General features: G+C 62.5%; 1 protein-coding gene across 2 annotated transcripts; it reads right to left on the minus strand.

Annotated features, from left to right (window-relative positions):
• Positions 1–1,559: 1,559 nt before the first annotated feature.
• On the minus strand, positions 1,560–23,502 carry COL6A1 (collagen type VI alpha 1 chain). Of its 2 annotated transcripts, XM_010370113.2 has the most exons (35): positions 23,291–23,502; positions 22,466–22,595; positions 20,864–21,064; positions 18,767–18,926; positions 18,387–18,515; positions 18,262–18,282; positions 17,926–17,946; positions 17,791–17,835; positions 17,037–17,090; positions 16,525–16,569; positions 16,399–16,425; positions 15,832–15,858; positions 15,694–15,738; positions 15,037–15,090; positions 14,845–14,907; positions 13,848–13,910; positions 13,703–13,756; positions 13,523–13,558; positions 13,129–13,191; positions 11,763–11,825; positions 8,652–8,714; positions 8,372–8,434; positions 7,984–8,034; positions 7,723–7,758; positions 7,200–7,262; positions 6,944–7,009; positions 6,486–6,521; positions 5,865–5,901; positions 5,501–5,509; positions 4,871–5,004; positions 4,278–4,387; positions 3,946–4,129; positions 3,637–3,820; positions 3,367–3,396; positions 1,560–3,125 (listed from the first exon to the last, which is right to left on the minus strand). In XM_010370113.2, the coding sequence occupies exons 1-35, from the start codon at positions 23,385–23,387 to the stop codon at positions 2,503–2,505; spliced, it is 3,087 nt and encodes a 1,028-aa protein (XP_010368415.1). In that variant the 5' UTR covers positions 23,388–23,502; the 3' UTR covers positions 1,560–2,502. The 2 variants fall into 2 exon arrangements, with proteins under 2 accessions (XP_010368415.1, XP_030771049.1); XM_030915189.1 differs by lacking the exon at positions 22,466–22,595 and having other exon boundaries at positions 23,291–23,426.
• Between the last annotated feature and the right edge of the window lie 1,252 nt (positions 23,503–24,754).

Below are 24,754 nucleotides of genomic sequence, written 5' to 3' on the forward strand. Positions count from 1 at the left end.
ACCCACATCTCATCTCAAATTGTAATCCCCACGTGTTGAGGGAGGGAGGTGACTGGATCCCAGGGGTGGCCTCCCCTGTGCTGTTCTTGTGATAGTGAATGAGTTCACTTGTGATCTGACAGCTTTATAAGTATTCGGAAGTTCCTCCTTCATGCTTCTCTCTCCTGCTGCCATGTGAAGAAGGACGTGTTTGTTCCCCTTCTGCCATGATTGTAAGTTTCCTGAGACCTCCCCAGCCGTGTGGAACTGTAAGTCAATGGAATCTCTTTTAGTCATAAAATCTCTTTTAGTTATAAATCACCCAGTCTTGGCTGGGCTTGGTGGCTCACGCCTGTAATCCCAGCACTTTGGGAGACCAAGGAGAGCGGATCACTAGGTCAGGAGATCAAGACCATCCTGGCTAACATGTGAAACCCTGTCTCTACTAAAAATGCAAGAAAAATTAGCAGGGCATTGTGGTGGGTGCCTGTAATCCAGCTACTCGGGAGGCTGAGGCAGGAGAATGGCGTGAACCTGGGAGGCAGAGCTTGCAGTGAGCCTGGATCGCGCCACTGAACTCCAGCCTGGGCGACAGAGCAAGACTCTGTTTCAAAAAAAAGAAACAAACAAAAAAAACACCCAGCCTTGGGCAGTTCTTTAGAGCAGGGTGAGAATGGCTGAATGCACAGCGAGGCTCACATTCGTGGCTTCTCATATCCCTTCAGGAAGAGGGTCTTGGACACGCTCTGGACACAGCAGCCCTAAGGCCCCTTGGCTGAGGTGTTTTAGTACCAAAGCTAGAGCCTTGGGCGGGTCCTCTTGGGTTGACCTTGTTCGATCTGGCCGGCCCCAGCATTTTCCTGCAGCTCTGCTGGCCACATGGTGTGACGCATCGAGCAAGGCATGTCCCTGCCTGTGGCACCTGAGGGGCTCACCAGGGTCGCTGCAGGTGAGGGCCTTCAGGAAGCCCCACCCTCACCCCCGATGCCCGTTCCTGCTGCCCTCCTCCAGCCCAGCCCTCGGCTGATCCTCTTAGTCCCCCAACGACCCCAGGAACAACCGTGCACCCCAGATTCTGGGATTCAGGGGCTACGAACTTCTTTCTTTTGAGGATGAGCCCCGCTGCCTTTGCCCTCCGCCCTCCACCTTTCACCCTCCTCTTGCTCTGCCCCGAAGGTGGGGCCTCCCAGGACTTCTTCCTCTGGGCCCTGCAGGATCTCAACTCTCCTTGCCAACTCCCAGGAGTATTTCAGTACCAAGCCTAGAACCTGGGGCTGGCCTTTGTGGTTGACCTTGGTGGATGTGGCCGGCCCCAGACCACTGAGGCCTGAAAGCCCAGGGTGATGTCTCCTCAGCTCCTCTCTGTCCACAGGTGCAGCGTCGTCTCCATGTCACCGACGCAGACGCAGATCAGGGGCATGGATGGACAGCTGTAGCCAAGGGCAGCCCTGGTTCTGGCCTGGGACTGGTGGTGATGGGGCTTGGCAGTGGGCACACATGCACACTCCCCCAACCTCCTGTGCCTGCTCCGTTGGCACACACGGCAGGATTTTACTTTGTGGGGAAGATAACCACAGGGAGAGGAGTGAAAACCTTTATTTGGAAAAGTTGGCCACATGGATATGGTTCAGAGAAAAACACAGAGGGAGCAAAACTAACACGAACATAGAAAGGGGCTTTGATAACACGCCAAACATGTCACCGTTCTGAGGAAGGAGAGTTTTGCATTGTTTCTAGTAAGACACAGCCCTCTGCGGCACCAAGGGGCTCTCATGTCCAGTCCAGGCCCCAGTCTCTGCGGGAGGGAGGAGCGGATGGGGTTAGCACCTTTAATCTCGAGGGTCTTGAGTGCAGCCAGCGCCCCGGCGAGTACTCGTTGAGGTCGGGGTCAGTGCTGGTCAGCAGCAGCCCCTAGGGCTGTGGGGCCGAGGTCCAGGCCGGTCACCAGCAGGACACTCAGGAGACAGGGCCAAGTCGCCAAGATTTATGTCTACAGCGGCCTCCTGACCTTGGTTTCCCAAAATGAGACAGAGTCCAATGGCGGCCTCAAGCTGAGGAGAAAAGCTTGCTTTGACTTTAATTGTAAAGTAACTGTTAGGTGAGGATTGGTGGGAAAAGCCGGCTATGGGGACAAAGGAGAGGGAGGTGTGTGCGGCACAGGTCCCAAGAGGGCGTCCGGCTCAGGCTGGTATGCTGCACAGAGGTGCCTAGGGAAGGAGCTGCAGGAGGGAGGACGGGCAGGAGGGCAGGGCAGGAGGGCCCGGGGCGGGGAGCCCAGGTGACGCCAACTTAGGGCTAAGCCTCAGAGGGCCCTGCACAGGTGACGCCAGCTCAGGGCTGAGCCCCGGAGGGCCCTGCACAAAGCAGGCAGCAGCGTTGTGTCCTGGCTTTCCAAGCTTTTCTTTAAAAAAAAAAAAATCTAGCGAATCAGGTTGGTCGGGAAAATTTGCATCACATTTTACTATTTAGTGATGGGTGGGGAGGGGTGGGAGGACAGGGTTTGGGGCCTGCGTGCGGGGCGGCCTAGCCCAGTGCCACCTTCCTGGAGACGGTCTGGTGGAAGACACCGCGCAGCAGGGCCTGGTAGCTGGGGACACGGAACAGGTGGCGCTCGCCGTAGGCCACGTCGTACTCGGCCGTCTTGCCGGTGACCAGGACGCGGATGTGGGGCTCATTCACCTGGCGGCCCACGACCACCACAAAGATCTCGATCCCTGCTCGCTGGGCCTCCTGCACAGCCTTCTCGATGGCCGCGGGCGTGGCGCCCTGTGAGTTGCCATCTGAGAAGAGCAGCAGCCTCTTCTTAGCTGCGCCAGACGAGGCCTCGCGGTAGAAGCGGGTCACATAGCCCAGGGCGTCGTTGACATCCGTGGCGTCGTTGATAAAGTCCATGGCATCGACAGCACTGGCCAGGGCCGTGTAGTTCTGCAGGAACTGCAGCGACGCCCGCTCTGGCCGCTGCTGGCCTGTGCCGCTGTACTGCACCACAGCCACCCGCACATCATGGGCGGGGTCCGTCCTGTCCGCCATGAGGAAGCGCTCGGCCAGGCGCTTGGCAAAGCGCTTGGTGGTGTCGAAGTTGTGGCTGCCCACACTGGCAGAGCCGTCCAGCAGGATGGTGATGTCAGTGGGGGAGGAGAACGTGACTGCAGAGCAGGGTGGGCAGACGTTAGCATGAGGCCAGGGTGATGCAGCCGTGGTGGGCCGGCCAGAGGGCGTCTGAACTCCCCAGAGAGGGCACGGCACGGTAGTGCTCAGCCACCAGAGTGAGCCATGCACCTGCTCTTGTGACTGCCAGGCCCTCCTCCCAGAGCCCCCTCCTCTCAGAGCCCCCGCCACAGCCACGGTGCCCTCCTCCCCATGTGCCCGGGGTGCTGAGGTACTCACTGGGGCAGGTGTAATCTGGACACTTCTTATCTGTAAAAGAGAAAAACCATGCAATGTGGGCCCACTGCTCCACCTATAACCCCTAGGAGATGTCCCAGGACCTCTGGCTGAGCACAGGGGTGGCTGTGCCCCTGGAGGTCACAGTGAGCTGGGAGGAGGCCTCTGTCTGGGACAGCCCCGGGCGCCCCGTGCACCTATGCAGATCTGGGACACCCCTGAACGCCCCGTGCACCTATGCAGATCTGGGACACCCCTGGACGCCCCGTGCACCTATGCAGATCTGGGCGGTGACATTCTTCAGGAAGGCGTCCTCCAGCAGCTCTGCATAGTTCTCCTTGACCAGTGAGAGGCCGGCCCGGCCCTGGGATGGTGCCAGGCCTTGGCAAGAAATGACATTGAGCTGGTCGGAACCGGGGACGAAGTCAAACACGTCCTTGATGCCCACGGAGACCACCTGTGGGGACAGACAGTGTCAGTGTGGCGCAGCCCACTCTGCCGTCATCTTTCTGGGGACAAGGCCACCCTGGCTGGCGGGGCGCCCTAGGCGGGGCAGGTGCAGCCTGGGGGTGGCCACCCCACCTGGACGCCCGGACTGCAGAGCACGTTGAGCGGTGTGGTGTCCCTCTGGGTGTCTGAGCGCCCGTCAGTGATGACCAGGGCAATGCGGTTGTTTGGGCTGGGTGGCAGCAGCTGGTCCCGCGTGTACTGCAGGGCCTCCCCCGTGAAAGTGCCACCCGCCATCCACTGCAGGTTCTTGATGGCTCTGCACAAGAAGGGGTGGGAGGGGCCGGTTGGGGCCAGGCCTGCCACGGGGCCGAGCCCACCTGGGATCAGGGGTCAGGGCCGATTCGCCGCCGGGCCAGGGGTCGGGGCGAGGGGTGGGAGGGCCCTGGCTGCATGGGGGCACTCACTCCTTGAGCTCCTGCACATTCCGGATGCTGGGGCTGCGCAGGCTCACGTGCTCCTGCATCTGGCTGTGGCTGTACTGCACCACACCTGCGTACGACTGTCCCGGCTCAAACTGTGGGACCAGCACCAGGGTCAGGATGGGAGCGCTGCCCCAGGTCCGCATAAGCCTCCCAGGGATGACTCTGTTGGCTGCGGGTGCCTGGGTCCCCTGCGATTGGCTCTGGGTACCCAGGGGGTGGCACAGCCCCCAGAACCTGGGTCCTCCGCAAACCAATCTTCCTTGGTGGATGATGCCCTCGTAGGTTCTGTCCACGAGGGACAAGCCCACCCCCAGAACTCAGTACCCCAGATTGCTGGCCCTCAAGGAGAGGGGGGCCCCTCCCTCATCTGGGGTGCCTGTGTAGAATGGGCCAGCCTCGCCAGGTGGAGCTGGAGGCCTGGACGGACTGGCGCGTGCTTGGCATCCTCCTCACGAGAAGGGAAGTCACAGGATGCAGCGATGGCCTCGGGAGGCTGAGGTCTGGCGCTGGCAGGGGCGGCTGGCAGGGCCGGGATGCACCTGCGCTTGGCAAAGCCGGGAGGGGCGAGGCCTCACCTTGACCAGCTCGTCCCGGCTCAACCGGTCGATGACCTTGACAACGAAGTCCTTGGCAATCTCGAAGTTCTGCAGGCCGATGCTCTCTGAGCTGTCCAGTACGAAGAGCAGGTCGATAGGGCCGCACTTGCATTCTGCAGGCAGGGGCGGTGTCAGAAGGGCATGCCCCTCCCCTCCACCGCCCTGGCCCCTCCCCTTCTCTGCCCTGGCCCCTCCCCTTTCCGCCTTGGCCCCTCCTTGGCTGCCATGTCATCGCCTGACACGGGGTCCCGTCTGTCTCAGCCCTAGATGAGCCCACCCCCTCGCATGGCCCCCCAATGGCCGCTCCGTTCGGTGGCTGGTCAGGGCCTGCGTTGCTCAGGCTGGGCGTGGGGCCTGTGGGCCAGAACGATGGAGCAGGGACCCCCAGCCTGCTCCTGGTTATTTCAGTTATGGGTGAAAGAGGGAGGGGCCCAGCCCAGCACCCGGGACCCTGCTGGCTTGGAGCAGACCCCAGAGGGGTAGACAGGTGCAAGGAGCTGTGGGCAGGGACCAGGGTGCCACGTGCTGTCCTGTGACGTGCGTGGGACCCAGGCCTCGCTCCCCCACCCCCGGGATCCATTCTCTCCAGAGCTAGAGCACGGGTCTCACCACAGCAAGCTGAGGAGAAGAGAAAGAGTCAGTCAGACCATAGTCAGGGCTGCATCCTGCGCACCTCAGACTCCTGCTCTCAGGGCAGCCTCCCCCCTTCCCCGGCCTCCCTCCCTGCCTCCCTGCCTCCCTGGCCGCCCTCCCGACGTGGCAGCTCTGCCCGGCACCAGGGACTCTCAGCCTGTACGGCGACCTGGGGGCCTGGGAGGGCTTCGGAGGCTGGTAGGGGCTGGCTGAGGTGCCTCCTCCAGGATGTACCCAGAGACCCGGGCCCCCAACAGGGGAGAGATCCTTCTAGGAGTGGAACAGGCCAGGCTGGCGGCCCTGCTCTCCCTAAGAAGGACGGCTTCTCAGAGATACTCACAGCACATTTTCATGATGATGTCCAAAATCTCGCATTCCTGGGGAGGGAGAGACGAGGGTACTGAGGCCATGGACAGCCCCTGCCAGCGGGGACTGTGGGCTACTGGGTCTCCAGGTCACCCTCCCCAGGGCCCCCACAGGGCTGGGTTTGGGCACGGGGTTCTTTGCAGGTATGCCCAGCTCTGCCCACTACACCCCTGCTACATGGCTGGACCCCTGACGTGGTCACAGAAACAGCGCTGTCGTGGGTCTCCTCGTGGCCACCATGGGTCCCCTCATGGTCTTCATGGATACAGGCCCCCCAAGATCCTCACGGGCCCCCATGGCCATCACGTGTCCTCCCATGATCCTGTGTCCCCCCACGGCTGTCACGTGTCCCCCCACGGTCGTCACGTGTCCCCCTACGGTCATGTGTCCCCTATGGCCGTCACAGGTCCCCCCACGGCCGTCACATGTCCCCCCATTATCCTCACGTGTCCTCATAGCCTGGCACTAGCTCTTCTTCCACAACCCACCCCCCTTGTGAGCAGCGTCTACAGGAGCTCCCACGGACAGGACCCACACCCCCAGGGACGGAGGCCGCAGTGGTCGCCCCCAGCGATGTTCACAGAGCCCCACTTACATCTGGCCCGGGCGGTCCTGGGTGTCCTGGGGGTCCCTGTCCGAGAAACGGGGTAGAGGAGCTCTGAGGGTGAGGTGCCCACTGAGCTTCCTGAGCTGAGACAGGCTCCACCCCCGGCCCCTCCCTGCCCGGCCCCTCGTCCTCCAGTGAGGGTCCTGTGAGGGCACCTGGGGCTTCGCACACTGGTGGTCCGGGCGACCATCCCAGGTGGGGCCCCCCCTGAGGACCTGCTGTCTCCCTGGGCTCAGCTCTGCTGCCCTGGCCGCCACCCCGACCCTGGCCGACACCAGACCCTGGCGACCGGCGCCTCCCACCCCCAGAGCCTCCCAGATGACGTGCTCCCCCAAATTCCCTCCCGCTGCCTCCCACTCTCCCAGCCTCTTCCAGCGTTCCCCAGCCCCAGCATCCTGCATCCCAGGCGCAGCCCACCGTGGCCTCACCCAGCCACATCCACCCACCTGGGGGCCCTCGGGGCCCTGGTAACCCTTTGCTCCTTTGACTCCTCGGGGTGCAATGTCGTTGTTCTGGAAGGAAACAGCGTGTCAACAGGCTGTGCACCGCCTGGGCATCTGCGCACTGGCCCCGTCCACAGAGCGTCCAGCAGCCGGGGCCCATGAGGCCTCCCACCAGCCAGTCCTGGTCCACTGCCCTTCGAGGGCAACCCTCTGTGGTCCAGGTGGACTCCAGGCTGGCCCTGCCCCCGTCCACACTTACGTCGTCTCCGGGGTCCCCGGCTTCCCCCTCGTCCCCCTTGAGGCCGGGGTAGCCCTTCGTGCCCTGCAGTGATGGGAGAGTGCTTGGTTATCATGGGTTTTATTTTGTTTTTAGGAAGCAGAAATTTTAAAAGGAGAAAAATAAAGATAAGGGAGGCACTCTTCCCTTCCCCACTTCCCCATTTCCTGGGCTGGAGAAACGGGGTCCTGGAGTGGCCTAGGGAGCCGTGGGGCGGCCTCTGGGGCTGGGCCTGCCCTGTTCACCGAGGGGAGCATCGGGCACCAGGCACAGCCAGGGGACCCACCGGCCACACCACAGCGGGAGCCTTGCAGGGCCTTGGCCACGAGCCTCGGCTTCTGCGGGAGCTGATGCCGACTGGGGCTGTGGTCACAGAGCAGGGCAGTGGTCGGTGCCTGTGTGTTTGCTCGGGAGCCTGTTTACACGTGTGTGTTCACACGTGCGTGTCCCTGTGACTGTGAATGTGTGTGTGCCCACAGCCAGATGGAGGAGGGGGTGTACTCACGTTTATCCCGGGAGGGCCCCTGTTGCCCGGATACCCCTGTCATGGAAAAGCAGGGCAGTGACGCCGGGTTCTGACTTCGAGGGGAGGCTGTGAGGGGGGCACTGGGAAGGGCCTGAGCTGACAGAATCCTGGCCATGGAATTCTTGGGCCAGCTGGCGGTCCTGGGGCCAACCCGCCCACCCAGGAGTGCCCAGTCCGCTAAAGAGGGTGCTGCAGGCGGCTTGGGGCATGTTCCTGTGGGCTCAGCCTCTGGGCACTTACGGGGAAGCCAGGGAAGCCCTCGGTGCCATTTCCAGGGGGGCCGTCTTCACCCTGGGGGAGCACAGTAGCCGTCACAATGCGAATCAGCCAGGCCTGGGATACCCACTGACCAGCACGGGCCCAGGAGCACTGACCCCACAGAGCCCCTCCCTCCCCTGGGGCCACCCTGCTGGTCCCCGTGGACCCTGGGACCCAGACCTCAGGGCAGGAGGGGCCCTGCCGAGGCAGCCTCTGGCGCAGGTGCTGACTGTGGCCAGGAGCCAGTGATGCTGCAGGCGCTCCTGGCCCAGTCAGGGACCCCAGGCAGTTCCACAGTGCAGGGCTGGGGCTCCCCAGGGCCTCTGGTAGCCAAGCCTCAGCCCCAGGGCCCGAGCTGTTGGACACTCACCCTCTCACCCATCAGCCCAGGGTCTCCAGGGGGTCCAGCAGGTCCTGGGGCTCCTCTGGCACCCTGAGGAGGAAGAGGGAGGCGTGAAGGGAGCAGGCTCAGGCATGGTGACCTTGGAGGGAAGAGGGCCCTCCTGGGGCCGGGAGAGGTCCCAACAGGAGCCAGGACACCCAGGACCATGGAGTCCTCAGAGGACGCGGGGCAAGCACTGGGCAGAGAGTGGGTTCTGGATCCTCAGGCTCCTCCTGGGTGGCGGGCGTGGGTGGGGAGTGGGACTCACCTCAGATCCTGGGGGACCCTCATCGCCTCGGTAGCCTTTAGGTCCGATAGGGCCAGCCTCGCCCTGTAGAGAGATGGATGTGGCACGTTGGACCGCAGGCCTCACCCAGCCCTCAGGCCTGAGCCCTCCCTGACCCTAAGCTGAGGGTCTCGGACCGTGAAGCGTCAGGACCCCCAGGCTCCGGCCCTGGTCCAATCAGCACAGGGGGCGAGCCAGGCCCACTCTTGGGTCTGATGAAGGGCCTGGGTACACGTGTTGAAACCTCTTTCAGATGACTTCAGTGGGCGCCCGGCTGGTGCCTCAGGCCCCCACGGAGGGGTGAGGCTACAGGTCCCTGGGCCTCAGACCACCTGCCCCTTCTCCCATCAGATTGGCCCCAGACTGCCCTCCCTCATGGTCCCCTTTGGGCCTGGCCTGGTCCCCTTAGCCCACCCCCAACCGCAGGAGCCTCTGTGGGTTGAGCCTGGACACCACCCTGCCCCCACCTGCACCTGAGGCTGCCTGCTGGACTTCCTTGGGTCCCCCACATCTCATGAGGACCCCCTGTGGGGTCTACTTCCAGAGCTGGCCCCAGCCTCCACCCTCGAGGGCCTGCTCCGTGGACAATCCAGTGGTGAGTCCCTGCCCTTCTGAGTCTAGCCCAGGCTCCCCAAGCACTTCCCAGTGCAGCCAGCTGAGCCAAGAAGGGAGCCGTGTGCACACTGCCTGGCCCACCTGGCCCTGGTGGGCCCCAGCCATGAGCCTGCTCGGACGCCTGTCCCTGGCCTGTGGTTAGGCTGATGCTTCGCGATGAGGCCTGTCCTGGTGTTCAAATGTTTACAACTTCCCCACTACCAGACTTGGCCCATTCACCAGCCTGACCTGTGGCCTCCACCAGGCAGACGGGCGGCACCTAGTGTATTGCTCTCCCTGCCCGATCATGTGAGCATCCAGCCCTGGCTGTGAAGCTCCTGCACCCTGCGTGCTCAACACCCCAGCAGTGTGAGGACTTCACACTTGACTGGGGACTTTGCACACAGGCCTCAAGGAGGTCCCGAAGCCCACCAAACTTGGGGTTCACAGGGGTTAGTCTGGTACCCTGAGACCCTGCCTTGGGAACACAAGAAGGGGAGCCAGGAGGGAGGATGGAAAGGAGGTCTCTGTGCCCTGGGCCAGGTGAGTGGGAGGCAGAAGGCCTGGACCTCACCACACACAGTCAGAGTGTGCCACAGAGAGCAGGAGGCCAGACTCGGCAGTTTCTGCAGAGGCAGCTCACTGGGGGCACCTCCCGGGACCAGCCCTGAGGGCCCAACCACTTCTGGTGTCCACACAGGGAGAGCCCTGTGCTGGGCGGGGTGGAGGGGAGCGGTAAGGCTGGCAAGCGCTGAGTAGGGAGGTGCCCAGAGCAGTGAGAGCCCAGGAGGCCAGCTAGGAGCCCAACGTCCCGATGGACAAATGTGGTTCCAAAGTCACCTATCCACATCCCAGGCCCCAAAAGGCCCCAGGGAGGCTCCAGGTGAACAAGTGCCTGCCTCGGCGAGGCAACTGTGAGTCAAGGCTAACATGGTGCCCTGGTCTCAGGCACTGGGGGAACCTCCTCCAGGACAGCAGCCTAGGGACTGCTCCCAGACCCCAGGCACGGGACCAACCAGCCCCTGTGCAGCCTGCCCCGTGACACGGGGGGTCCTGCAGCCGCCTGCTCACGGGACTGCCTCTCTTACCACAACTCTTTGACAGGGGCTTTGTTTTTTCTGATAGTGGCTATTAATTACTTTGAAAACTGAACATATAAAACAGACAGGGTGTGGTCAGAATTCTCCGAGCAAGTCCTGGCCTCTGAACGCTCACTCCCACTGAGACTTTCAGCTACCAAGGCCTTGAGCTGCCTCGAAAGCCTGGAACCTGGCCCTGGGCTGTCCCCGCCCCACCACCTGCCACTGGCTGCATGGCCTCTTCCATGCACTGCGCCCTGCACTTGGCCCTCTCCTGGAGTGACCACACCAGAGGTCAGAGCAGCCTCAGGGCTGGAGCCCTGGGAGCTCAAAGAGCAAAGAGGATCAGAGGCCGAGGCCGTGCGCTTCACCAGGAAGGTGTCGGGAGCCCTTTCTGCCCCGGCTATGAGCTGCACGAAGGACCAGGTGGACGAACGGCCCAGATCCCGCCTGCCCAGCCCTGCCCTGCCCTGGTCCTAATCTATGACAGGTATTTTTAACAGCTGTGCAACACCTGTTGGTACCACAAAAGCACGATTTCACCTCGTGCACAGAAATACAAATGTGACTTGCACTGGGACGGCCTCTCCCATCTCCCTGGGTCTGAGGCCCCGTCTTGCTGGACGTCTGAGACAGCTGCCATGCCTGCTGCCATGCCCAGGGTCTGGCCTTATGCGTGGCAGGTGGGCAGCTATGCGCATGGAGCTATGAGGTTGATTTGTCCACAGAAGCAGACAAGCTCGGGGAGTACAGACTTGCTGTCTCTGGGCGTGACTATGTGGAGGCCTTCCTGTCCCCGTGGGGCAGGTGAGCTCCGGGAGGATGCAACGGCCCAGCCCAGCCTGTGGGCAACACCACAGTAGATTCACCATCATGGCAGTCATCGGAATGGGGGAAGAGACAGAAAGCCACGCGGCATGCACAGCGATTCCAGAGGCTCGGAGAAGGGAATTTAGAATGAGATGAGAGTGCATTTTCATCCCGACATCCCGGGATTCTGGAACCTTCCATAGCCTCACACTCCCCAGTTGACCTCCAGCCACAGTCATGCCTGGCCCCTGACCCAGAAAAACAAATGCTGACCAAGCTCTCACAGTATCTCCCAGGGGCTCCAACGCCTCTTCCTCACTGCAAGGCACCCTTGCCCCAGACGGGTCCCCAGACAGCGCTTCTCCACTTGGGGCTGAGCGTCTGAGCGTCGGGCCCCCGGGCGCTGGGCCTCACCAATCCATACCAGCCCGGCCCAGGCTGCGCCTCACCCCCAGGACCCGGCTCCCGTGCAGGGACACCCACGAGATCTACGGGAACACAGACGCCCTCGAATGGAAATGAAGAGGCCCCCAGTGCGTGAGCTGCTGGAGCACTTCTACCTCCAAAACCCAAATTGGCCAATGCCCCCCAACCCCACAGGGCCTCCTACCGGGTCTCCAGGGACACCAACGGGGCCTTCTCTTCCCTGATCACCTTGTGGGCCAGCTTCACCCTGAGGAGAGACGAGCAGTGAGTGTGGAGCTGGGCCATCCTTGGGGAGGACAGCTGCCAGGGCACGCTGGGAGCCAGAGCGTGCTATCCAGGTGGTTACCGGGCTGCTCCGGCCTTCCCTCCCCACACAGCTCCTTCCTGGCCTCCCCAAGCGTTTCCTCGGCCCACGTGCGCGGCCATCAGCATGGCTGGCTGTCTTCATTCAGGAGGCCGGCAGCTCTCCTGGGGCCCCAGAGGCGTCCCTGCGTGCATCCCTGCTTCTCCAGTGAGCTCTGCAGACCTGGCAGGTGTTTGTAGCCACAGACTTGTGGCCTGCTGGGAAGCCAGAGCTGTGTGGCCCGCCCTTCCTTTGGGCTCTGCCTGGCTGTCAGTCTCATTTCCTGATCTCAGAGAAGTGGGCCTGGAAGGCAGTCTGAGTCACTAAGTCACACGACCCCTGCTTTGACGTCCCCCCGACCCCTCCACGGGGGCTGTGTGCTTCTGGGGAGCTCCCAGGGAGGAGGTCAGAAATACCCCTTCCCCCTTTGGGGAGCCAAACCCCTCGGTGGCGTGACTCTGGCCCTAGCTCAGCTCCCCGGCCCTGCTGGAGCCCCGCCCGATTGTCAGCACACGACAGCTGCATGTCCTGATTGTCGGACGAGGGAGCACCTGGGGGCACTGCCTCTGAGGCCTGGCGGCTCGGCTGGGCACAACAGGGCATTCTTCCCCCCTCACTCTGCCTGAGCCGGGCAGGACTGAGACACCCAGAATCTGCCAGCTGCCCTGCCCCGGGTTCAGTACAGCTTTCCCAGCAAGTCACAGGGACAGAGAAGGGCCCTGTGCTTCTGCACCCTGAGGCTGGGCTGTGGGGTGGCCTAGCGAGGCCCACAGCCATGGAGCTGGAGGTGGGGGGTGGCCTCTGGGGCCGCCAGAATCTCTGCTTTGGGGTGAGGTTTCTATGTCAAGACTTCCCAGGCAGGCGCCCTGCTGGCCCAGCTTCCCATCTGGGGTTCTGACCCAACTTCCTCACGCTGGGAATTTTAACAAAGGAAAATTGTTCCAAAGAAGAACCCAAGCTCGGAGGCAGAAATGTGGGTGCCGCCTGGTGGGAAAGTGGGCACCGGGCCCACGGGCACCGCCATCACACGAAACAGGTCCCAGCATCAGGCACGTGGCTGGGCGCCCTGACGCCATGCGGATGGGCTGGGCAAGGCGAGGGCGACAGGGCTCCGTGACATGTCCTGTGGCTCCGGAGGCCTGAACCAGCCCCAGCATCTGCCTGCCCCTTCCTGGGGTGGGTCCCAGGTCCAGGAACTGTGACTCACAGGGTCTCCTCTTGGTCCCCGTGTGCCTGGGGTCCCCCGTGGTCCTCTCTCTCCAGGGCCGCCCTGAGTGGAGAGACACAGAGGGTGAAGCCTCAGCCGCTGGGGTGGGGCTTGAGGCCTGGCCTGGGCCGACTCCCCCAGCAGGATCCCTGCGAGGTACCATCCCTCCACCTCATGCTCCACGGTTCCAGAGGCCGGAATCTCCTGGTTGCCCAGGTCCCACCCATTCCGAGCCTGTGGGAAGAGGCGTCCTGGACGTGTGGGTGAAGAAACCCACTTGTCTGGGGCGGAAGGCCGTGACTCTCAGTGCTGGGAGGATCAGACTGGGCCACAGAGGCCACGTCCACAGTTACACAGTGAGGCCAACAGCGCAGGCCACCCCTGCCCCACTCACCCGCTCCCCAGGGGCACCGTCAGGTCCTGGGTTCCCCTGCGATGAAGAGAAACAGACGCCACGTTAGTCTGGTGGACACCCTGTATTTGGTCTCAGGGATGTGGAGCAGACCCCGAGCAAAGAGGATCGGAGGCCGAGGCCGTGCACTTCCCCAGGAAGGTGTCCGGAGCCCTCACTCACCTCGTCGCCCGCCTCTCCTTTCTCTCCGGGAGGACCAGGCTCTCCTGGCTCGCCCTGTGGGGAACAGGGGTAGAATGGTTGCTCCATCTCCTTGACCCTCCCTGGGCCCATGCCCAGCATCTGTGGGGGCTGTGCACCTACTCACCTCGTCTCCAGGTGGTCCCGAGCTCCCTGGTCTCCCCGCCTCCCCGTCAGCTCCAGGCTCACCCTGGGGAAGACCGGGGGGTCACACACGCTTGCAGGGGTGTGCACCAGGGGTGCAGCTGCCACATGCCACGTACAGGGCCCGCCTCACCGAAACCAGGCCCTCCCTCTGACCAACACCTTCTGAGCCCGGATCCCTCAGCACCCTCAGCCTGCACATCCACAACCCTGCACAAAAACCTCCTGGAATGTTTCAACCTTGTTCCCTATGAGGCCCAGCCAAGGGCCGTCTTGTCTAAGGGGCAGGACTCAGTTCCCATTAGAGAAGGCACAGCTTTGCCAGGCTGGCAAATTGGCAAACTCAAATCTAGGGCCTGGAGGGCAATCTGGGAACTCAAAGATGAGATTTGGAAACCGTCTGCTGGGTTCTAGGAGCTCGTCCGGGAACATGTGGGTGGGGTCAGCATTCACCCTTGTCTTCCGCAGCACGTAGGTTTCAACAAAGAAACTCCAGAGAAAACACCAGCCATGGCAGACTCAGCTTTCAGTCAGACTAAAAAGCTCCTTCTCCCGCCTTGCGCTCCCGCCCTCCCGCAGCACTCCCGCTGCCCGCCCGCCCTCCCACCTGCTTGCCGCCCTCAGTGCCACCTGGCCCATTCTCAGTTCTCAGAGCCACTCTGGGCTGCGGCTCACAGGCTGGGAGTGACGCGGTGCGGTCCCATTTGTGCAGAGCGAGCGGCAGGTGCGGGCAACAGAATGGCGGAGGCCTGAAGGCCCTTGGGCTGCAGGGAAGGCTCCGGGCAGGAGCACCATGGCGGCTATCCCCACGCTGGGCCCTGTGCCCGCCGCTCCCCTGCCTGCCTCCAGCCTCCACCAGCTCCCCTCCTCTGAGGCCGCATGGGTGGCCGACCCGCTCGGACCAGGACTTGCTTCCAGGAGCGTTTCCGATTCAGCCAACGGTGAAGGCCCTGGCCCTCCAGGGGCCGCCAGTCACTCACCTTTTCTCCTTTCAGTCCAAAGGCGCCGGGGTCTCCCTTGGGTCCGGGGGCTCCTTGGATGCCCTGGAGAGAAGAGGGCAGCATGATACCAGCAGAGGCCACCGGGCCGCCCAGATGGAGTCAAAACTGAGTCCACACGTGGTGCTGCTCACAGCGCTAGTTTTAACTTATCAGTGAGAGGAAGTGACTTACGTCAAACCCGGGCGAGCCCTTGCAGCCTGGCAGGCCTGGGTACCCCATCTCCCCCTGGAAAGAGGAAGAAAACCAGAAAATCTGAAGGCCAAGTGGGTAAACCAAGGCCAATCACCTGTCAGACTTTGCGCCCTCCATGCCCTCCCTGGAAAGCCCCACCTAGCAGACACCCCCCTGGGGTCACCTTCACACCGTCTACCCCACTCCTCCCCGTCCCTCCCGCCGGGGTCGCCTCACCCCATCCCTCCCCGTCCCTCCCCTGGTCACCTTCACACTGTCCACCCCATCCATCCCCTGGCTACCTTCACGCCGTCCACTCCATCTCTCCCCATCCCTCCCCGTCCCTCCTCGTCCCTCCCTGTCCCTCCCAAGGTCACACAGTCCACTCCATCCTTCCCCATCCCTACCCGTCCTTCCCCTGGTCACCTTCATGCTGTCCAACCCATCCCTTACTGTCCCTCCTACCAGGGTCAGCTTCACTCCATCCTTCCCCAACCCTCCCGACCCCCCTCGTACCTTCTCGTCCCTCCCTGTCCCTCCTCATCCCTCCCTGTCCCTCCCCGTCCCTCCTCATCCCCCCCCGTCCACCCCATCCCTCCCCAGTTACCTCCCTGTCCCTCCTCATCCCTCCCCGTCCACCCCATCCTCCCCAGTCACCTTCACGCCATCCACCCCGTCGATACCACGCTTGCCCTTCTCTCCCTGCGAGGCGGGAAAACGAAGGCAGGGGTCAGATGTAGGTCAGACGTGCTGCTGTGGGGGCAGAACTCCCCCCTCCCAGCAGCCCACACTCACCTTGTAGCCCTTGGGTCCCCTGGAGCCCTGCAGAGACAGGAAGAGGATATGAGGGGGTGTTTGGGGTGGGGAGGGCAGAGCAACCTTGGCTTAGGCCCACACAAGGCAGGGGCTCGGGTGCCCCCAACCCAAGGGGGCAACGTCACTGCTGAGAATCATGGGGTCCGACAGTGATGGGGAGGGGCCGCTCCGGAGAGGGTAACCTCCCGTGGGACCCCCACTCTGCAGAGGGTAACCGCCGTGGGACCCCCACTCTGCAGAGGGTAACTGCCCAGAGGACCCCCACTCCGGAGAGGGTAACCGCTCATGGGACCCCCTCTCTGCAGAGGGTAACTGCCCGTGGGACCCCGCTCTGGGGTGGGGTGAAAGTGACACAAGTGCCCCTGCTGGGTGCCCAGGTGGCTGTCCTTGTCCTTCCAGATGGAGGGGACGGCGAGGGGCGGTGGAGCGGGTCTGCCGGGCACGTGGCTCCTGTCAGGGACGCTGTCCTCATCCCCAGGGACACCCTCGTCCAGGATGGCACATCTGCGCCCAGAGGGACCAGCGCCGAGGTTGAGCCTCACTCACCTTCTCCCCACGGCTCCCTTTTTCTCCCTACACGCCCCATGGAAGAAGAGGAAGAGGAAGGCTTGTTAGTGTCGTGCAGAGCTGAGGGCACCGCCAGGCTCGGGTGAGGAAAGGTGGGGCACGTACCTTCATCCCCTGGTACCCAACAGGTCCGAGGTCCCCGGGTCTTCCCTGGAACACAGGAGGAAATGGTGAGACCCCTGGAGGGGCAGGGGCAGGGGCCAGTCCCACCCAGCTGCACACCCTCCCTCCAGCCCAGGCCTGGTCAACCCGAGAGAGTGGCCCTGCTGCACGGGGCCTGTGGTGCCGAGGGGCTCCAAGGTGGAGCTGGGGGAGGGAGGTCTATGGATAGGATTTGGGCCAAGGAGCCACAGCAGAGGCCCCAGACAGTGCCGGCCTGAGCACCCTGGGCCACCTCCCCACCCAGCCCCTCCCTGGCAGGTGGGCTCAGGGGCTGCCTGGGGGGCTGTGTGGAAGGATGGCTGGGCTGTGGCCCCTCCAGGCCTGCTCCCACCCATAAGGAACAGGCAGTGTGACTTTGGCGCTCAGAACCCAGACACTCTTCCAGAAGTTTCCGAGGCCTAGTCATTCCCCGCCTCCAGCTTCTGAGGGCCCCCACCCCACAGTCAGGCACTCACAGGATCTCCGGCTTCTCCCTTCTCTCCCGGGAGCCCTGGCTTGCCTCGTTCTCCCTGGAACATAAAACAGGTCAAGGTTGGGGGCAGTCCCGTTTCTTTCTAAAAAGCTGGCTCACAAAACAGGTTTTTAAAAAGACACTTCGTCCAGTCTTCAGGGATCACAGGGCTTTAAAGCACCTTCCCCATCACTCCTGGTCAGCCTGGGTCTGGGAGCTCCACCCCGCACGCCAGCTCCCCCCACTCCCTGCCTCCGTTCCTGTCTGCTCAGCTCTGCTGACCCCCAGGCACAGGCGGGACGGATGTGCAGCACAGAAGCCCCCCAGGGCCGCGGCTCGACCCCCAGGATACGGCCATGGCCCACAGCTGCTGGGGTGGATGGTTATTAGGAGAAGCCAGAAATCTGAAGTCCATGAGCAGCCTCGTGGCAAGTTGCAATTATCAGCAGCTAATTCTAACGTTGAAGGTCATCCTGTGTGAGCCACACACGACTGGGGGCCCCACGTTCTCACCCTCCGACCCCCAGAAACATCCTTCTCCTGAGCCGAGTGCGGCTGAGGGCGGGGCGGACAGAGACACCCTCAGAAGCCCCCAACGCCCCCAGGGCAGCCCACACCCTGCACGGGCCAGAACCCGCCTGCTGGACCCTCCTGGTGGACTTGGGTGCCCAGGAGGCTTTGGTCCCACCACCCCCACTCCCAGGCCCCGAGCTGCAGGGACACCCCACAACACACGAGGAGCAGGAGTGACCACTCACCTCGAAGCCGGGGTCGCCCCGGAGCCCCGGAGGTCCTCTTGCAGGCTGCAAGGCAGAGGGGATGGTCAGCCCGGACCCCAGACTCAGGTTCCCAGGGTGCAGGGCACGGGGTCAGGGGTGGGAGGCCCCACTCACCTGGCATTCGAAGGAGCAGCACTGTGGGGGGGAAGGCATGGAGACGAGTCAGTGGGAAAGGCACGGACACGTGGCCGGGACACCCAGGGTGACATGTGACCCAGGCACATGGGCAGACGCGGACACACGGGTGGACACACGTCCCGGACACACAGCCAGACATGCAGGGGACACACGTCCCAGGCACACGGGCAGACACATGGGCAGACATGCAGGGGACACGTGTCCCGGGCACATGGGTGGCTGTGCATGGGGACACGCATCCTGAACACCAGGTGGACATGTGGGTGGACGTGTGCGGACTCGTGGCTGGGGGTTGGCGGGGAGGGCTCTTACCACTTGCTCCACGTTATTTTTCTGAAAAGAGAAATGGAAACGTAGAATTACTTTCCACCTGGGGCCACCGCTGGTCTCCCCGTCTCCCGGGCAGGGTCTCCCCGTCTCCCGGGCAGGGGCCTCACGATCATGTCCACGATGGTGTCGATGGTCTGGCTGATAACCTCCTCCGCGTCGCGGCTCTGGCCCCAGTCAGCCGCCGTGAAGTTGCGCCGGTACGTGTGGTCCGTGGCAATGATGCTGAGACGCGGCTCCTGGGGGCAGTGTTCAGGGCGGGCTGAGCAGGGCTGGGACCCCTGATGGCCGGGGACGCTTCCCACAGGGCCAGAGCGGGGGCTGGGGCGCTCCAGGCTCCTCAGCAGGAGGGGCTGCCCTCTCAGGGGCAAGGGTGGCCGGCTGGAGTCCCCACACCCTCCTGAGGACCAAAAGACCGGCCCGGCTGCCAGGGGCCTCGCAGCCGCCACTCCATGAGGTTGGGGGCATCTGCGGGGCAGGCGGTGCCTACCAGGTGGTCAGGCGTGATGGCCACTGAGAAGACTTTGATGCCCAGGTGCTTGGCCTCGTTCACGGCGTCCTCCAGCCCCCCGCATGGCTCCTTGTAGCCCTCCAGGGGGTGCCCATCAGTCACCACAATCAGGTACTTGTTCTCCTTTAGGTGGGAGCCCCTGGACAGGAGAGGGCAGCATGAGACCCCGAGACTAGGTGGGGGAACTGGAGGGAGACCCAAGCCCATCTGGGAGGTGCTGGTCCCTGTCTCATCGCAAGGAGCTGTTTCTCTTTGCTGATCCTGGCTGTACCGTGAGGATCACTGAAAAGAACCTCGCCGTGGGGAGTAATGCTCTGTGGCTCTCATTTCTCTAAACTGCTTTGGAAAATTCACGCCCTCCCAGGAGAGGCACCCACGACCCTGAAGGAGGCTTGGTTCCCGGGGTGCCCGCGGCACAAAGCCCCTGGCCAGTGAGTGGAGGCTGAAAGGGGCAGGGAGTGTGCCCCTCCGAGATGCCCGCCTCGTCTACCCACAAGCTGCCTCAACTGAAGGCTGCTCTGTCACTACGGCTTTTGCAGGAAATGGGTGTGATGAGCAAACAACAGGGCGATCCCAGAGTGCCCCAAATCAAACCCCCCTAAAGGGAAAGTGAGAGCAGATGGAAGGAGGGCAGCGTCGCAGGGCAGTGGAGCGGGCTGCTGGGGACACCGAGCCTGTCGGCCAGCAGGGCGAGCTCATTAGGAGGAGTCATGTCTGTCCGTGGCTTCCACGGCGGGGCCACACTCTGACATGTGTGGCCACGTCCCCCACGCACCCCCTGCAGACAGCAGACAACTTCCTAGCGACTCCAAGTCCCCCAGGTCCCAGCGTGGCACCAACTCTGGAGGGAGGTGGGCACAACCATTGGAAAGCAAGTGTCTGGCCCACGCCGGCCGTGTGGGCCTCTGAGACCGACCTCAGGAGAGGCTCCCCCTGTACCTCGATGGACAGGGCAGCCTCGGGACCCCCACTGTGATCCTGAGGCCTCGGGAAGGGCTGGGTGTGGGGAGGCCACGTTCCCCTCCAGACACTCTGGGGCTTGCAGCCCCTCTCTCCCCACATCTGGACACTGGGATGAGAGGAAACCCCTCAGTCCAGAAAAACCCCGAGGAAGCAAACAAAATTCAGCGCGTGCTTCGGGTCTGATGAGAGTCAGTTCCAATGATCCTAGCCCTGCTTGGTGTTGATGCTGTGGGGAAAACCAGCCCTGTCTCTCTCTGTCTCTCAGTCTCTCTGCCTCTGTTTCTGGTCTCTCTGTCTCTGTGTGTCCCTGTCTGTCTCTGCACTTCTCTCTCTGTCTCTCTGCCTCTGTCTTTGTGTCTCTCTCTCTCTGCTTCTATCTCTCTGTCTCCCTCTCTGCCCCTCTGTCTCTGTCTGCCTGTCTCTGTCCCCTGTCTCTATCTCTCTCTCTGTTTCTGTCTCTCTCTGTCTTTGTCCCTGTCTCTGCTTCTCTGTCTCTCTGCCTCTGTCTCTCTGTCTCTGTCTGTCTCTGTCTCTGTTTCTCTCTGTCTCTTTCTGTCTCTGTCTCTCTGTCTCTGCCTGTCTCTGCCCCTCTGTCTCTGTCTCTCTCTGTTTCTGTCTCTCTGTCTCTGTCTCTCTGTCTCTGTCTGCCTGTCTCTATTCCCATCTCTGTCCCTCTGTCTCTGTCTCTCTCTGTCTCTGTCTCTCTGTCTCTGTTTCTCTCTGTCTCCGTCTCTCTGTTTCTGTCTATCTCTGTCTCTGTCTGTCTCTGTCTGACTGTCTCTATTTCTCTGTCTCTGTTTCTCTCTGCCTCTGTCTTTTTCTATCAGTCTTTGTCTCTGTTTCCCTCTGTCTCTCTCTCTTTCTATCTCTGTCCCTGTCTGTTTCTGTCTCTCTGTCTCTGTCTCTGTCTCTCTGTCTCTGTCTCTCTCTGTCTCTGTCTGTCTCTGTCTCTGTCTGTCTCTGTCTCTTTCCTGCCCACAAAGTGGTCAGGGAGGCCATACAGCCTCCAAGAGAACAGGGAGGCTGCAGCTGAAGCCACACAGGGTCCCCAGGCCAACCCCGGCCCAGGCTGGGTACCACGCGTGAGAGCTGCGTGGGCAGGAGGCCACTCACCCGACAAGAAGCTGCTCCAGCCCCTTCTTGATGGCACAGTCAGTGTAGGTGCCCTTCCCAAAATACTTGATGGCGTCCACTTTGCTTTTGAGCGTGTCGCGGTCACCAGGCATGCGCGTGAGGCCTTGGATGATCTCCACCTCGTCACTGTAGTGCAGTGCACCCGCGTTCCACACCAGGTTTCGGTCACAGCGGTAGTACCTGCCAGGAACAGGCACGGTGGGCGTCAGACGGGCGGCCCCTGGCACCATCACTGCCCGTCCCAGGGTGCGACGTCACCCGGATGGACGGGCTGCCCCACCCTGGCCGAGGCTGACACACAGCTGGACTTCCCCGTGGCCCTGAGGCCAGCCCTCCTGGAAGGCTGTGTGGGCGGGTGTGGCCAGCAGGCAACCTGTGCCCCAATACCCCGGCCTCAGACCAGGAGCCCTGAGCATGTGGCCCTGCTGGGGTGGGGTCCTCGGGCCTGCAGTGGGTCAGCATGACTCTGGGGGAAGGAGGCACCCGGGGGGTCTGAGCACTGGGGCCTGAGGTTCTCAGGGGTCTGCTCTGCCCCAGCCTGGGGTGGGCTCTCCTCCCGCCCTCCCGCCCATTCCGCAGAGTGACCGCAGCTCCTGCAGGAATGCCAGCGGCAATGTGGGGATGACTCCGCCCCATTTCACAGGTGGGAAACTGAGTCACGGGGCGCCTGAGTAAAGGCAACAAGGGCAACTCGGGGGACGCTGGGTCACATGGCCGCCCCTCCCTGGTGCCATCCACAGCCAGACCCCCAGCACACTGCCTCACGGGCCTGGCCACGTCCACTAAGCCCAGGGTTTCTAATCCCAGTGGCTCCCGCTGGGCACGGTGGGGGTTGGCAGGTACACAGTGCTGTTACCACAGCCTCTGACTGTGCCCCTTCTAGGGGCGGGAGGCTCGGGCCCAGTGGCCAGTCAGCAGGGTCAGGGAAGACTGGGGGGTCCTTCGTCGGCTGAGCTGTGTCCCCACTGCCAGGGCCCGTCTCAGTGGGGGAGCCCCCATTCTACATGCCCCACCCCCACGGCCCTGTGCACCCACGGGACAGACCCCTCCCTGCCCCCCGGTGTGTCCTCAGCCACACGCACAGATGGAGGAACGCGGAGGAGAGTGTGCCAGGTCCCAAGCCCAGAACCAAGCCTGGGGGCCCTGGGGCTGCAGAGCGACGCCCCTCCCGGCCCCTGAGTCAGGGAGCTTCAGAACGTGGAATCCAGGACCCAGGTAGAGGCTCTCACGGCCCACAGAATGAACCAGGGCCCGGGTGGTTAGTGAGGGGCTGCCGGGCACCCGGCAGGACTGCGTGGCTGGGCCAACATGCCAAGCCCTCTCGGTCAGCCTGCGGGAGCCTCTCTTCCCTACGTCTCAGCCTCACTGTCACCTTGGCCCCGTTGAACAGGTGCCACCCCCGTGAGCAGGGTCTCAAACCAGCTCACTCTGGAGGGCGCCAGGAGGGGCTCTGGCCAGGGCAACGCTCGCCCTTCTTAGAGGGGAGGTTGAGGCCATCGCGCCCGTGGTCCCCTGGGCCCCCACCCCACCCTCCAAGAAGCCCAGAAGCACCGGAGGAAGGTCACAGGGCGTCCCTCCTACCTGTCCCTCAGGTTGTCGATGAAACGCTTGGTGAAGGACTTAACTTTGTCCACGAGGGCCCCGTAGGGCTTCAGCCTCAGGGCCACACTCTCAGAGGTATCCAGCACAAAGAACAGGTCCACAGGGCAGTCTGGCCGAAGACGGAGGAGAGGGGCCTTCGAGCTCTCGCCCCATTCCCCGCGTCTCTGCTGGGCCTGCTCTCCCCGCCAGCCCAGCGCCTGCAGCACAGAGCCCTGGGCCTGGAGAGGCTCTCCCAGGAAAAGGCAGCAGGACGTCCCTCATCCCTCGGTGGGGACGGTGGGGACGGGGTGGAGTGAGAGACCCCAAACCGCTCCTGTGCCCCGAGGGGAGTCAGAACCCTTCACAACCTCCCCCGAAGGGCAGGGCGTCCCTGGCATGGGACTGGACAAATGAGACCTCACGTGAAGGTGTCTCGCTGGATTCAGAACCAGCAGCAGCACGACTTAGTCTAGAACGGGGGCCGTGCGTCTGGACTCACTGCCAGGTGAGGGGTCAAACGGATTCACGGCTCGACGGCGTTTATGGAGCCCTGAGACAGCCCCGCATCAGCTCCCCCTCACCCGGGAGCCCCTCCTGAGCTGCCTGCTCTCCTTCCCTGCTGAGAAGGCTGACCCTCTAAGGGCCCCGGCCAAGGCCTGGTGGGGCAGAGCTGGGCGCTGCAGCCGCCCCGAGCAGGGAGTGGGGCTCAGGGGCTCCAGGCCCCCAATCTGCAGTTCCACGGATGGGAAGGGACCCCGCTCATCTGGCCCTGGCCGGCAGCAAAGAGCGGGGAGTCTGGAGCCTCCACCCCCAGCCACCACTCACCCTGGAAGGCCACTGCCCTGGGGGTCTCCGGCTCATCCTGCCCAGCCGTCCAGCAGGCCTGCAACAGCAGGGGCAGCAGAGCGCCGGCTGCCCTCATGTCTGGGGCCTGCAGTCACCACACAGCGCGGCCAGGGCAGGGTGGGCCTCCGTGGCCGACCAGAGACCGAGGCCGTCTTCTGCTCCCAGCCAGAGTGAGCGGAGGGCGGGAGGGGCGGGAGGGGGAGGGCCGGGGTGGGAGGGGGAAGGCGGGGCGGGGCGGGGAGGAGCCGGCCCCGTGAGTCACGGCCTCCTTGCTGGGGTCTCTCCCTCCAGAACGGGCAGCAGCTCTGAGCCCAGGGCCCCGCTGGCTGTGGCTGGAGAAGGCGGTTTCCCTGGCTGGCTCGCCGTGGCCTGCAGTTCAGTTCCCGTGTCCGGGAGGACGAAACTGCAGCCAGGCTGAATAAAATGTCTGAAAACGCGCGTGTCCCCCAGAGAGAGTCTCCCTGAAACATTTTTTGGTGGTTTCCAATCCAGATGTCTCCGTGTGGGACGCACGGGCAGGCTCACTCGCCCCTTCCCACCAACCGCTTCCCGCAGAGGACCCCACCGAGGGCTGAACCCTTGCCTTAACAGTCTCTGAGCTCTTTCTCACGTAAATATTTCTTCACAGTGTAGTCAAATACGTCTTTGCCAAAAATATTTGTTTGTACTATGGGAAAACAAAGTTGCCCACAATATAGTTGTTATATATGGTGTGTGTGGAGAGAGAGAGAGAGACAGAGACAGAGACAGAGAGACAGAGACAGAGACACAGAGAGAGACAGAGAGAGACAGAGACAGAGAGACAGAGACAGATACACAGAGACAGAGAGACAGAGACAGAGAGACAGAGAGAGATAGAGACAGAGAGACAGACAGATACACAGAGACAGAGAGACAGAGACAGAGAGACAGAGACAGAGAGACAGAGAGAGGGAAACAGAGAGAGAGTAACAGAGAGAGACACAGAGAGAGGAGAGACGGGACGTCCTGATATCACCCGGGGGTGGACTCCACATGGGGCCAAACGCATCCCTGCCCCAAAGAAGGTCCCAGAAGAGCTTTCCCAGAGCTGGAGCTGCTGACACTTGCCTAACACCTGCTTAAATGTCTGGTAATTTTAAAACATACACAAATTGTTCATACGAAAAACCATGTTAAAGAAACATTTGAAAAAACCTTTAAAATTCATACGTAATCCCACCACACCACAGACTATTCTTGGATTGCCTTCAATATTTCCCCACACCTACTTTATAGAAGTTGTAAACTCTCCTCCTCCTCCTCCTTCCTATTATTATTATTATCTGAGGGCCTCACTCTGTCATCCAGGCTGGAATACAGTCGCCTCATCACAGCTCACTGCAGCCTCAATGTCGTGGGCTCAGGTGATCCTCCCACCTCAGCCTCCCGAGTAGCTGGGATCACAGGCACGTGCCACCATAC

This window comes from Rhinopithecus roxellana, chromosome 13 (assembly GCF_007565055.1).
Source record: "Rhinopithecus roxellana isolate Shanxi Qingling chromosome 13, ASM756505v1, whole genome shotgun sequence".
NCBI classification, from domain to species: domain Eukaryota; kingdom Metazoa; phylum Chordata; class Mammalia; order Primates; family Cercopithecidae; genus Rhinopithecus; species Rhinopithecus roxellana.

Bases quoted from the DNA above. Each gene is read 5' to 3' on its own strand.
- COL6A1 (XM_010370113.2), bottom strand. From the start codon at position 23,387: ATGAGGGCAGCCGGCGCTCTGCTGCCCCTGCTGTTGCAGGCCTGCTGG. The intron at 17,091-17,790 runs GTGAGTGGTCAC...TTTATGTTCCAG, and splicing joins GGGGCGACCCCGGCTTCGAG to GGAGAACGAGGCAAGCCAGG. The intron at 3,397-3,636 runs GTGCACGGGGCG...TCTCTTTTACAG, and splicing joins CACCGCCCAGATCTGCATAG to ATAAGAAGTGTCCAGATTAC.